Here is a 14,764-nt window from a genome sequence, read left to right on the forward strand (position 1 = left end):
GACCGACTCTCCAACGACGGTGGTGTCCACACCTTCTCCTTGGAAATCAATTGTGTGTTCTTTTGTATGGAGCGGATACAACTGACTCACTGACAGACAGAAGGACAGTTTTGCTGTGGGGGAAAGACTTCAGACTTCTATAGTTTGTTCAGGTTTTTAACGACGATGGGTCTGAGACCCAAAGGGGACACCTGACTGAACCACGGGATGATCGATGCCTCGATAAACCTCTCGGATTGGAGCCAACGAGTAAGTGGTCCATCTTGATCGTCGAATTAGAACTCTCATAAAAAACTCTCCTCTCCCCCCCACTTACCTCTGGTGGGGGGGAGGGTGAAGGGTAGTTTAGCTGTAGGGTGTAGGCCTCATGGTGAGAGGGTGTAGCTTTATAGTTTATTAGTAAGTTGACCTGGTTATAGTTAGTTGTTTGTGTTCACTTGGCCCCAGGCTGCAGGTCATGTTACTCCTCAATACTTCTCTGTTGGGGTCAGTTCTGCTAGTTTGAGCCTTTAGCTTGTTTGCTCATTCGCCTGTGTCGTCACACTACTACTATCTAACACTCAGTGAGTCGACCTGGGCTCTGCACCAGCTAAAGCTGTGACTCAGGCTAAGTTCTATAGTTCAGAAGTTTAGGCTCAGTACTAGCTGGCAGTACGCTGCCTGAATCTTAACCACTGCACAAGCCCAACAGCATTTCGACTCTGAGGTTTGTTATTTATCATTAGTGAGCCTTGGTTTCAAGCCTCTATACCCCTAGCTAAGTCCCCTAGCCATTAGCCTCTGTGCTAACTCAGACCAGCCATGGATGCTAACCAAGGCCCGGGCCAGGGCAGCCCCGAGAGCCCCAACCGGGCCGTGGAGTACCTCCTGGAACTCAACAACATCATCGAGAGCCAGCAGAAGCTCCTGGAGACCCAGCGCCGCCGCATCGAGGAGCTGGAGGTCCAACTGGACCGGCTCAGCCAGGAGAACAAGGACCTGCGACTGGACCGCCAGCCGGTCGCTCCGCCCGCTCCCCCTCCGTCCGAGCCTCCTCTACCACCCCCTCCACCCCCACCTCCGCCCGTTCAGACCACGCTGTCCTCCATCCCCATGAAGAACCACCACCACCACCACAACCACAACCAGCACCACGCTCCTCTCCAGACTCAGGTGTGTGTGTGTGTATATATTTCTATTTATGCTGCATTCATGTGCCCCTCGGATATATCGTATTTACGAGTTGCGAGCACATGAACGGCCCTCCAATGTTGTATTTACGAGTGGGAAACTGGGAAATTTCAATGATACCCCGAGTTATGGCCTAAATGGTAAATGGCCTGCATTTATATAGCGCTTTTATCCAAAGCGCTTTACAATCAGTAGGTAGTCTACATTCACCCATTCATACACCGATGGCGGCAGGCTGCCACGCAGGGTGCCTACACACCATCGGGAGCAAGGAGGGTTAAGTGTCTTGCCTAAGGACACAACGACAGCAGCTGGGAGGGAGCGGGGATCGAACCGCCAACCCTTGCGTCATTGGCCGACCCGCTCTACCTCCTGAGCTAAAGCCGCCCCGAGTTGTGATGTTGCGTGACGTGTCCGTGTCACCAATTGACTGCAAAAAAATATCTATATTTCGTTATTTTGTTCATAGTAGCGATCATTTATTTTTTAGTAGTTGGCGGTTGTAGTTACCATAATGACCCACTACTTTTGGTAAGAAAACAGCAACCACGAGAAAACAACCTTTCTTCTGTTCTTCATGTTTGTTACCGACCAAGAGCACTTGAATGGTCTCATGTTGTATTTACGATTTCACAACTGAAGTAGGAGCTTCCCAGGAGCACGTGAATGCAGCAATATTCTGGATTCGTTTCACTGATTTTTCTACGTGATGGAACTTACCACCAGGAATAGTATTACTATGTGTATGAGTGTATGTAGTCATATATACATGGTATTTGGACATAGAGATAGATTTTCTACCAATGTTTTTATGCATTACATGTTGCCTATGTCAATGGTTATCAAAGTGGGGGTCCTTGAGGGGGTTCTAGTGGGTTCCTAGCAAAAAGGGGGATAATTTTGACTATAATTCCATCCATAAGTAACACAATGACAGAATGTAGGACTATTTTGGTCATGGGTTTCATACACCTTCTGTAATAAAACATCTAAAAGCAAAAATCTTATCAGATGGGGACTCAAATAGGGGTCCGTGACCTGATTTGTGTCAGTTTAGGGGTCCCTATGTCCCTATAGCCCTTTTCCCACATGCGTACCGGAAAATTACCTGTAAGTCAATATCGGACATTTCCCTGAATTTCCCTTCACACCTTAGCGCGCGCATATGGGAATCTAGTCGTCAAATAGCCGGTATGTTGGGGGACGGGGGGAGGGGGGAGCTTATTTGGGGGGTCGGCAAAACTTCACTCAGTCCTCCGTACTTTGCAGCAGCCTGACACAGGACAGACAAAGCGAGAATGGCAGAGGCTTACAAGGCAAGCTGCCCAACGCTTGTAGCCTATGTATGTAGAGAAAGCAAATGCATGAAGCAAAATGTGTGGAAGTAGTTTGCTTTGATGTGCGCGAATGATTAGATGATGCACTTTGAAGAAGTTGGGATCCGTGTCTGAAAGAAATAGTTGCTGGTTCGATGTTTATTCGTTCACCTGCGTCGCGTTGAAGCACTTTTTACAGACTGGCTTCGTTTGATGTGTCCGGCTTGCCTTCGGAAATCAGCAAGCTGACATACTGCTCTTATTAGGCTATCACAAGATCATTTCGCCAGTTTGCTTTAATGTGCGCGAATGATTAGATTATGCCCGCTGGAACATTAAGCAACGTGTGTAGGCTACACTTCGCCCATGATTGAAGGACCGCTGTCGTGGAAAATGACTGGACCCGTTTCCACTTGCGTCCCCTTAAGAGCATACCGCTCTTCTGACTGGATCGAAACTGGTGAAATGTCGGGGACGACGGGGTCGCGATTATACCGGCACGGCGCCTTTCCCACATGCAGGCATTACACCACGTTCCGGTCATTTTGCGGTACAAAGCGCATGTGGGAAAAGGGCTTATGTGGCCTATGTCACATCTCTGATTTACTTACTTATATGTGACTCATCATCAGTGTTGGGCAGTAAAGTAACGTAACGCATTACTGTAAGGGATTACAATTTCCAAAAAAGTAATCATACAGTTACTAATCCAAGTAACTTCAAGTTACTGCATTACGTTCTCCAGTGCTGGCACAGCTCTAAAACCAAGTATGGAGATACTGTAGGTCTGGCTATGCAAGACTACTGTGTTGCCAGAATGCAATTCGTTTCTTGTCCTAGGTAGGCAAATAAATAACAAGTATGCAGTTTGGCTGATTGTTGACTGATTGTTGACAATTATTTATTAATTATTATTTATTGTTCCAATAAACTGGATTCAGTTCTAAAAGGAACTGGCTAAACAAGTTGTATGGCAGTTTTTCGGAAGGGGGGATAGTGAAAGTAATTTAGGAATGTAACAAGTAACATAACTAATTACTTTTGATACAAACTAATGAGTAAAGTAATTTTATATTTTTTTTAATGAGTAATAAGTAACTAATTACTAGTGTTGCGCGGTATACCGAAATTTCAATGCTATTTTGATACTTTTTATTAAAAACGGTTCGGTATTGCAAGTTCCCAAAGTTCCGTACCATCACTTTAACTAGCCGTTGTTGTGCTTTTAAAAGGAAGTTGCAGGATTCCTCGTCTAATTAACGCTACACGCAACACAACAAATAAACAAACACACATTTCCCAGTGTCTCTGCCATCACACTGGACGTCATCAACACTAGCGGGAGACTTCTCCCAATCCCACAAATATACATTAATGTTATGCGTAACGAACATAAACATTAACATCTTACCGAGAGGGAGAGGGAGCTAAGCTAAGTAGCTAACAGCTAAGCTAAGTAACTAGCCGACCTGAAAAGCATGTAAACAGCGGTGAGATTAGTGACAGAGTCAGTTAAATGAGGAGAGACCCGTGAGTGCTTGTGAAGAACTAGTGTACGTTTAAGTGTACAGCGGGTAATGGGCCGCTGTGATGAAGGTTAAAGCGAGATTAACGGAGTTGAGAGCAGACAAACACTATCACAGTTGCATCCTCTCTCCAGTCTGCCTCCTGCACATGACGCGTTCAGGAGCCGTCGGTAAAGCACGCGAGTGTGGCCTTTGAGTGACATCTGTAATGTGTCACAACAAAAGAAATAACCTGGGTTACACTTATATGTTATCGTGTGTTACTGGACAGACACACTACTAACTTTTCAGTCTGAGCCATCTTACATAGCCTACAGTGTGCTGTGCCAGTGCTGCAGTTCATACTTTTCTATTGTCTTTCTATTTTCAATGAGACAGGCAAAGGACCTGTCTCAAACATTGACTGATATCACAGGATGTTGTGAAGAGTGCAATGTAGATGGCTATATAATTTGTAAAGACTAAAGAGTGTAAAGAGAAATATTGTATTAAGAGATACATAGAGATGGCCTACATTATGGCATTGTTCTAACACAGGGAGACATTCAGTTAATATGGCATTATTCTTTATGATGATGATTCTTTATATCATTCAGTTAGTTATTCTTCTAACACAGGACCATTCAGTTAATATGGTGGTCTTCTAATACACCAGAGAGACACATTTCAAAAGGAGGTGTCCTTCAATCCCACAGTGACTGTTAAGGGTGATACTAAGGCCATGTCCACACGGAGACGGAAGCTATCTTTTTTTTTTTCGTTTCAGAAAAGTTTTCCATAAACATGGAAACGTTTCAAGAAATGTGTGTATCCACATGAAACCACTGAAACCGCTGTAGAATAACAGAGAAAGACAATCTCGTCAATAATGGCATACAACCTCTAGGGGCGCACAGTCTATAATGTGTATCTCACTGTAGCAGCAGCTTAAACCCTTGGCTTTGCGGGGAGGTTTGCCATGTCGATGAATAAAATGATGAAACCTACAGTATACAGGCAAATGCAGAGCTGTTCAGCAGGGCTGATGGTCTCCCTGTAGCCTACAATATAGAACGTTAACTATCGGTGACATTCCTGATATCATCCACTTCCATGATCTTTAGACATGTTGCAAACACATCCCAGCGTATTGGCCGCTCCTGCACATCACAGCACAGGCTAAATGATGCAACATAAATATACATTATATAAACTCATGGCATAAATGTGTTTTTATTGGAAAAAGTCGCGTCAAGTAAGCTAAAGTCTTGTTGGAGTGGACACGAGCGGATATCACAGACATCACAGTGCAACCGCGTGTTCCTCAAACCTCTCACTTCCCTATTCACGTTGTATTTACGAGGGCTATATATAGGGCAAGAGAGTATGTTGGTTACACTCAGGGTTTAGATTTCATTTCATTTCATTTTGTCCAATATTAAAATATTCCAGAATTGCATGTTGTATTAAAAATAAATATAATTTCTATCTAACACGTTAAGCCTGATTTTGTTTGTGTTATTGTAAAAATGTAGCCGCCGCTAAGCCTTCTGGGAAATATCCGATGAAGGGAGGGGAGGGGTGGATGGGAAGAGTCAGCTGTGTGGAGCCCTGAGGATGTTGTAGGCTACACGCTGTTCTCCGTGTCCACTTGCTGCTGACGGTGGTAATAGAGGAGCATTATATTTTGCTGCAAGATCCCCACTGCTGTAGCACGAACGTTACTGCCATGATTGTTATTGTTGCTGGTGGAGAGAGGTGGGGCTATAGCATCATCGTTTCAGGAAAGATGCGTATGGGTTGTAAACACGGAAATGCAAGGGTGGCGTCTTCAGATTTAATCACTCTGGGACCCGTTTTGAAAAATTAGCGTATACGGCCAGAACGTATAGTCCCAGAACGCGGTTCCATCTGGACGAAACGGCTATATGACAAAAAACTTTAGCGGATACACCTAAAGTCGTCTCCGTGTGGACATGGCCTAAACCTTGAATTTGTGAATGTGATCAACCTTGTGGACATTCTGTTTCTTATCCATTAGGTTTCGAGTATCGTAACAGTATCGAGCATCGTATCAGTATCAAGTATCGTGATACTAAACTTGCTATCGGTATCAAAGTCAAAATGTTGGTATCGTGACAACACTACTAATTACATTTCCTGAGTAATTTGCCCAACACTGTTCATCATGACACGATACCTGTACAGTCACATGATGATCATGTGACTGTACAGTAGGGATGTCACAATATATCGTCCCACAATATATCGCGATATCAAAACGTGACAATATGTATCGTTGAGATGAAATCTCATATCGCGAGAAAAAGAAGCTGAACATGGTGGCACTGATCTGCATCTGATTGCATGCTCGCTCTCCTTTTCATTGCTTTGTTTGAACAGACGAGGGACGTTACAGACACGGAGGATGAAAATGGTGAAATGACTCAAATTAGCGTGGAGGATGCCCCCTCAACTTACAAATCGATCGCAAAAAATTAAAATATCGTATCGTATCGTTATCGTGAACCCAATATCGTGTATCGTATCGTATCGTGAACTGAGTGTATCGTGACACCCCTACTGTACAGGTATCGTGTGTGTATTTAAGATGGCATCGTGCTTTGTCACGTTTGTCTGATGAAGAGCAGTGGGGCTGCTCAAAAGGCCACCTCAGTGCAATAACTAGGGCCATATGATTGATTTTCTTTCCCCAAATTGCGTTTTATTTGTCCCCAAATTATTTTTTTTCCATTTAAATTTTAATTCATGGGGTTAGATTGCTATTCTTTGTTTTTTTCTTTTCTTCGGACGACTTGGCTCTCTCACACACCCTCATCGACTCGTTTCTCAAAGTGAAAACCAAATTGTGAGGTGATGTAAGGGTCCCACGCAAGACCAACCCCCCCCCCCCCCCCCCCCCCCCCCCCCCTCAAAACACCCCAATTAAAAACTGAATTATTTCTCTAGGCCTATTTTACAATTATGAAGTGATTTAGGTTACTACAATAATTAGGTATTTATAGTTATTAATAGTTATATAATAGTTATTATTATTTCTGTTTTACCCCCGTTTTTCTCCCCAATTGCACTTTGCCAATTTTCCCCCTGCTGCCCCATCGCTGCTCCACCCTCTGCCGATCTGGGGAGAGCCGTAGACTAGCACCATGCTTCCTCCAAGACATGCACAGTCGTCAGCCGCTTCTTTTCACGCTAACAATAATTAGGTCTTCTTTTGATTTTGATAATTCTTTTTTTTATCAACTTCAGCCAAATTGTGGACAATTCTGTAATATTCCATGTTTTACAGTTGATGAAAATTTAATTTCCAAATTCCATGATTCCGTCAGTTTACCCCCCTCATTTTGCCCAAATCATATGGTCCTACATAACTAACCCTGGGAGCCCTGCAGTGTGCGAGCGGTTTGATTCATTTCTTCTTCTCTGTTCCTCTCCAGAGTCAGACCATGCTATCCTCCGTCTCAACCAAGAACCACCACACCCACAACCAGCACCATGTTCCCCTGCAGCCTCCCTCCTCCATCCCCCTGCACTACAGCCACCACCACCTGCACTACAGCCACCACTCCTCCACCCAGCACTCCTCCACCCAGCACTCCTCCTATAACAGCACCAACAGCGTCAGCGCCATCTCCGCCATCCCCATCCCTGCTCCGGCCCCGGCTCCGACCACCGTCTCCGTCCCGACCCAGATCCCGGCCCCCGCGCCGGCCCCGCCGCCCCCACCTCCTCCGCCCAGTAGGGGGCACGGCCGGCTGACCCGTGGCCTCTCCTCCACCAGCACCGGCACCAACACCAACTTTGTGGAGAAGGAGAAGGAGAGGATCGAACGCCTGCACCGGGCCAACGTCACCAACAGCTACCACGAGCCACACCACCCCCATGCCCACACCCTCCACCACCATAAACCGTAAGTTAGCCTTTACGCCGCCGTGTGTTTACTACCAGAGCCGTGGGTAACACAAGAGCAAGGCAAACCAGACGCAAGCTAGCTGGCTAACACAAGAGCAAGGCAAACCTGACGCAAGCTAGCTGGCTAACACAAGAGCAAGGCAAACCTGACGCAAGCTAGCTGGCTAACACAAGAGCAAGGCAAACCAGAAGCAAGCTAGCTGGCTAACACAAGAGCAAGGCAAACCTGACGCAAGCTAGCTGGCTAACACAAGAGCAAGGCAAACCTGACGCAAGCTAGCTGGCTAACACAAGAGCAAGGCAAACCAGAAGCAAGCTAGCTGGCTAACACAAGAGCAAGGCAAACCAGAAGCAAGCTAGCTGGCTAACACAAGAGCAAGGCAAACCAGAAGCAAGCTAGCTGGCTAACACAAGAGCAAGGCAAACCAGACGCAAGCTAGCTGGCTAACACAAGAGCAAGGCAAACCAGAAGCAAGCTAGCTGGCTAACACAAGAGCAAGGCAAACCAGACGCAAGCTAGCTGGCTAACACAAGAGCAAGGCAAACCAGACGCAAGCTAGCTGGCTAAAGCTGTGTTCACACGAGATATTTATTTTTCTCTCTGTCGCTTGATTCAACCCTTTGGAATCGCTCTGTCGCTCTGTTTAAATCGCTCGTCAACAGGCACAATCATTGTCGGACATCTGGGGGCTATTAACGTTACGCAATGTCGTGATGTTTGTCCACTACGAGCCACCATAGTTGTTTACAAGCTAAGCCTATCAGCGTGCTCCTAACGCGAGCTCTATACCGGTAGGACAGACTTCACTTCATGTCAGCTGTCAGGCTGTCAATCAGCTGTCAATGCGGTTTGTTGCCACACAATAAACCAGCGGTTTGTTCCAAGCTAGTGTGATCCTTGACTCACTCTCACACGGCAGCCAATCAGCGTTGAACAGCGAGCGACTGATGGCAGCGGAATTTCGCTCGAGTTGGGATATTTCATCTCGGGCGACATAGCTAATTTTCGCCCTATCGCTCTGTCTCTGCCGCTCGGACGCCCAGCGATTTTTCTCCCCGGCGAGTATACGCTCAATCGCTCGTTTGCATTGACTTTGTATGTAAACTCGATGCCAGTGAAAAACTTTAATAGGTCGGTGTGAACGCACCTTAATACAAGAGGAATGCAAACCTGGGAGAAGAAATGCTAACACAAGCTAGCTGATTAATTGCTGGTCAATTTTGTCTGTGGCTGGTAAGAGTCTAATCCAAGAGCAAAATTCACACTCACACTTTAAAACAGTGCCCCCTGTTTCATCTCATGGATACATTATCCAAAAATCTTAGGTTGCTTTCTTGGCTGTGGCTCCTGTTGAAAACTACAAATATGGCATCCTTTCACAAGGTTTTAAATGTTACCAAAGTCAGATTTGGGTGCAAACCTGCCGGCCTGTTGTCCGGGTTGGCCCACGCTCTTGTGTCACCTTTGACTCTGGTCGCTACTAACCTCGCTGCTTCTTTCACGCAGGTTTGCGTAGGCCTGGAAATGTGTATCGATGTGCTACCTTTTTACCTTGATGTGCTACCTTTTTACCTTGATGTGCTACCTTTTTACCTTGATGTGCTACCTTTTTACCTTGATGTGCTACCTTTATACCTTGATGTGCTACCTTTTTTACCGTGACGCATCTTTTTTGCCTGATTCTCCACTGACACAAATGTAAGCGATGGATTTGCAGGTGTTTTACGCTGTTCTCCTGGACACCAGTTATGGTCAAGCTTTTCGGACCCAAGCAGGCAAAAGAATGGGAGAGATGCTTACCATTGCCGTGTTTCTTCCCCAGAGGAGAGGGGGCAGTTGATGCCCCAATATTATTCCTGCATTGAAACAGTAGAAACGGTATAGTTTGCTAGTATACTATTTTACTAGAAGATACTATTTTAGTAGAAGGTTCTAGTGGGGTTCTATTGTAGTGAGGTGGGGTTTAACAATATCTGAATAGTCTATTTATAGCTCAGCGATGGGATTGGTCAACCAGATTCATTTGTCTTTTTTGAGACTGTAAAGGCCACCTGCTGCGTTGTTTGGCACGCGAACCACGGTGCTAAGCAGGTAGCTTGGTAACCATGGTAACCATCTTTCTTTTGTTGCTTTTGCTTTGTTTTATCATCTTGTTGTTCTCAATACCTTTTGACCTAAAACTCTGTTTGTGGGTTTGTTGTTGCCTGGCAACGTGATTTTAGGATTATTCTATCAGGAAGTGTTAGGAGCTATGGGGGGGGGGGCTGCATAGGGCTGTATGGGGCTGTAGCAGTGTTGTAGTCCAGTCCGAGTCCTGGACACGTTGTCAAGAGTCGTGACTTGACTGGGACTTGGGCACTGATGTGGACTTTGACGCAAACATTTATGCATTCGGACATTCAGAAGTTGCAGGCGAGGACTCTGGCTTATTTTGATAAAGACAGTTTCCCCTAACCTTGCTTGCAAGATGGATAACCTCGCGAGATCAAAAGAGATTCTCTCGACGTAATCCATCTTGTCATGCACAGGCAGTTAACTCATTGAATGCCAATGACGACAGCTGTCGTCAATTCAAATACTGACGTAGAGTGCCAATGACGACGGTTGTCGTCAATTGCATTTTTTGACGGTGGGACGTGGATCAATCCCTGATACATCTCTGGTACAACTATTGTAGCTATTGGAGGTCTATAACCTATTTTACAGAACCCTTAGGTGGCGACAGTGCTCTCCACATAACAGAAAGGCAAGGAAAAAACAAAGAAGAAGTCGTTATGGAAACGGAAATCGCATCGCATCCGTATGCATCGATATGCTGAAGCACGTTACTGCAGCTGTGCCTGCAGCAGCCAATCTGCTCCCACAATTGAGCCGCTCTGTGTCGGTTGCGACAGCACATCCGCACATCCACACCGTGGAGTTATTATTCTCAACTGGAAGCATCGTTGCCGGTGACAAACACACGCGGAACGCTGTAAAAAAGCTGCACCCTTCACTGTGCGCACAGCAAACTCAGCAGAGAGCCACCACAGACAGGAGGAGGAGTGTGCAGTTGAGGCGAGGCGGGGCGGGGCGGGGCGGGGCGGGGGGGGGGGGGGGGGGCACGCAGAGCAGCACGCAACACCCAGACAGACCCAGGCAGCAGGACAGGATTGACAAACGCAAGCCAGAATATCCGATGCCCACCAGCAGCAAATCAAGACCAGCAAGAAGCTGCAACCAGCAGCGCACGCAGGGGCCAGCGCTGCTGGTTGTAGCTAAAAATATTATTCTGCCAAACAAAATTCCCTGGCCTAAACTGTTTTATTGAAGGAAATTATTTTTGAGGTGTGACTACATTAGAAAAGATTAGCTTCAGAGTCAGTGTGTGCTTGAAATGTTTAATTTCACAAAAGGCCAATTATCTCAGCTTCTAGAAAAAAATTGCTGTTTTTGGATGAATCAAGCTATCTTCTCCGGCTCATAACTAAAGAACGGAAAATGGGATCAATAAACTTTTTTTTGCAGATGATAGAATAGAGTCTCATCGTTCTTTGTGCGTGTTCAGTGTTTACATAGTAATATCACACAATATTCTGTGGGCCTCGAGAAATCACTGAAAACGCTCTGAAACTCTGGCACTGGGAGCGTCCGTTCTCCAAAAGTGGCTGGCACTCAATGAGTTAAGATGATTGGCCGAACCATGGCCGGCTCGACGAATCAGCGGCAGCCTTAGGCGGGCTTAGGCTCGTCTGGGCAAGTAGTGGGTACATTGTCTTTGTAGTTCTTTTCACTCGTCAACATGGCTGCCGCCGCGGAGGTGACAGGCAGTCTGAATGAAATTGAATGTAACGTTCCCAATTCTATGTATTCAATTCTAAAAAACGACCCTCAACATTTGGGAAGGCTAAGCCACACAACTAGTTCGTTATAATTGAACGTCATGCTTCGAAGGCGACTTTACGACGATGAGGACGGTGAGGACTCAATCAATGAATACCACGGAGATCAGGCACCTTCCTCCGGTTGCAAACGTGATGTCAGAGGCAGGGCGATCTGATTGGTTGAAGTTAACACGCACCAGCGGTGATAGACAGATGGGTCATCCAATCACCTGCCAAGTAGCTTGGAAAAAGTGCCCGCCTCTGTCAGCGGGTCTGGTTACTGCATTCCCAGATCGACTGGTTTAGTGAAACGTAATGTGGAGCTAAACCGTCCATCTGGCAGCGTCAGGTTAAGTTTCCCCCCCTAATTTTTTGTAATAGGCCCTAATAATTTGGCATAAGATATCTATGCACTCCGGATTCGGTAATGGGGACTTAACACAGACTTGACTCTGACTCTTCTTTGGTGACCTAGTGGACAGAGTCAGACACTGCTGGGGACTCCAGACTTAATAGTGACTTGATTACAACATGGGCTGTGGGCAGCCAAGGATGCAGCTGCCCCATGCGTCCACCGGGGCAGCTGCTTTTTATAGCAACACTGAACTGCCTGTGGGAAGCGCGGCGGGGTCGTGGCGATTGCTGTTGCTATGCAACTGTGGAAAACCTGTTTTGAAGGACCGCCCTCTTGTTTGAAGGACCGCCCCTCTTGTTTGAAGGACCGCCTTCTTGCTGAAAGTTGAAATGTTTGAACCCGGCTCGCTCTGTGCTCGGAGCGCTTAACGCTGGCTAAGCTGTCAGTGATGTTGGGAACATGCAGCAGCTAGTGCAAACAGTGAGGACGGCGCTGTGGAGAGAGGCTCCCGGGGGACCTGCAGTCTCAGTCAGGGGGAAACGCACTGATGACTCACGGAGACAAAGAGGACTCGTTTCATAGTGCCGTCTCCCTGGCCTATAAGCTCTTATACATGCAGCCAGAACGTGAGATAGATCGTACCATATACTGCCACGTCTTTTGGAGGCATTTTGAGGCTTCCATGTGCGCGGAGGGGGAACATCCATGATGTATTGATTCCAGGGCCGGGTTCCAGAACAAGATGACTAGGGATGCATCCTAGATAGGAAGGGGTGCACATGCACGGGCCGACCCGAAAAATTTGACATGTTGTTTGACTAAAAAGAATGCATTTGACCATCATTTCAAATAGAATGATGAAGAATATTTCAAGTGTTTCAAGTGCTTTACTGAAATATGTGGACCATATAATGATAATACAATTATCTCAACCTTAGAAGGTTACATGTAGGTGCCAAAAAGCCATAAATTCACATCAAAGAACAAAGAAAAACAACAATTATAATTCAAGTTTAAACAGTAAGTGTGGAGCTGCAGCATTTATAAAACCCCCCCTTTTTTTTTTTTTTTTACCACTCTTTTCAACTGAGCATGCAGAGTAGACAATTAAAATAAGGGTGCTTTTGCACCCCTGTAAAACCAGGCCTGCATAGGACATGTACAGCTGATATCAGGAGAGAAAGGCTGGCCTGAAGCTTGCAGAAGGATGTAACGGGCAGCACAGAATGATTAGGCCTGACAGCAGTGACGATAAGGCAGATTTATTATGGAATCACATCACGCCTCATTTCTGGCTCTTCCACTGACTGACTGTGCAGATGATGCTCTGGTGCAGACAGCATGTTGCATGACTGGATACACTGACTGACTGTGCAGATGATGCTCTGATGCAGACAGCATGTTGCACGACTGGATACACTGACTGACTGTGCATTGATGCTCTGGTGCAGACAGCATGTTGCACGACTGGATACACTGACTGACTGACTGTGCATTGATGCTCTGGTGCAGACAGCATGTTGCACGACTGGATACACTGACTGACTGACTGTGCAGATGATGCTCTGGTGCAGACAGCATGTTGCAGGAGTGGATACACTGACTGACTGACTGTGCAGATGATGCTCTGGTGCAGACAGCATGTTGCACGACTGGATACACTGACTGACTGTGCAGATGATGCTCTGGTGCAGACAGCATGTTGCACGACTGGATACACTGACTGACTGTGCAGATGATGCTCTGGTGCAGACAGCATGTTGCAGGACTGGATACACTGACTGACTGACTGTGCAGATGATGCTCTGGTGCAGACAGCATGTTGCACGACTGGATACACTGACTGACTGACTGTGCAGATGATGCTCTGGTGCAGACAGCATGTTGCACGACTGGATACACTGACTGACTGACTGTGCAGATGATGCTCTGGTGCAGACAGCATGTTGCAGGAGTGGATACACTGACTGACTGACTGTGCAGATGATGCTCTGGTGCAGACAGCATGTTGCACGACTGGATACACTGACTGACTGTGCAGATGATGCTCTGGTGCAGACAGCATGTTGCACGACTGGATACACTGACTGACTGTGCAGATGATGCTCTGGTGCAGACAGCATGTTGCAGGACTGGATACACTGACTGACTGACTGTGCAGATGATGCTCTGGTGCAGACAGCATGTTGCAGGACTGGATACACTGACTGACTGACTGTGCAGATGATGCTCTGGTGCAGACAGCATGTTGCAGGACTGGATACACTGACTGACTGACTGTGCAGATGATGCTCTGGTGCAGACAGCATGTTGCAGGACTGGATACACTGACTACTTCTTCCTTCTGGCATGATGCAGCACAATTAGAGCCCAACTGATACTGGATTTTTGAGGCCGATGCCCATGCCGATACTAGGGAGTAAAAAAAAAAAATCCGATATGGATATATTGTCCGGTATTCTTATATTACACATTATATTACAATTTTTTTTTGCAATGATCCCTCAAATATAATAATAATAATAATACATTTATTTTATATAGCGCTTTTCAATAACTCAAAGTCGCTTTACAGAATACAAGGGTCAAACATAAAACATAACAGAGACAGACATAAAACA

General features: G+C 46.2%; 1 protein-coding gene across 1 annotated transcript in view; it reads left to right on the plus strand.

The window, feature by feature from the left end:
- Positions 1-801: 801 nt before the first annotated feature.
- The window catches only part of LOC310795032 (IQ motif and SEC7 domain-containing protein 2-like), a gene marked incomplete at both ends in the record, with an annotated part of 280,546 nt that continues 266,583 nt past the window's right edge, over positions 802-14,764 (plus strand). Inside the window, 2 exon segments of the mRNA XM_083657052.1 lie at positions 802-1,152; positions 7,522-7,922. Of these exon segments, the coding sequence (XP_083513178.1) occupies positions 802-1,152; positions 7,522-7,922 (752 nt within the window).

This window comes from Poromitra crassiceps (genome assembly GCF_964638095.1).
Source record: "Poromitra crassiceps genome assembly, chromosome: 20".
Lineage (NCBI taxonomy): Eukaryota > Metazoa > Chordata > Actinopteri > Beryciformes > Melamphaidae > Poromitra > Poromitra crassiceps.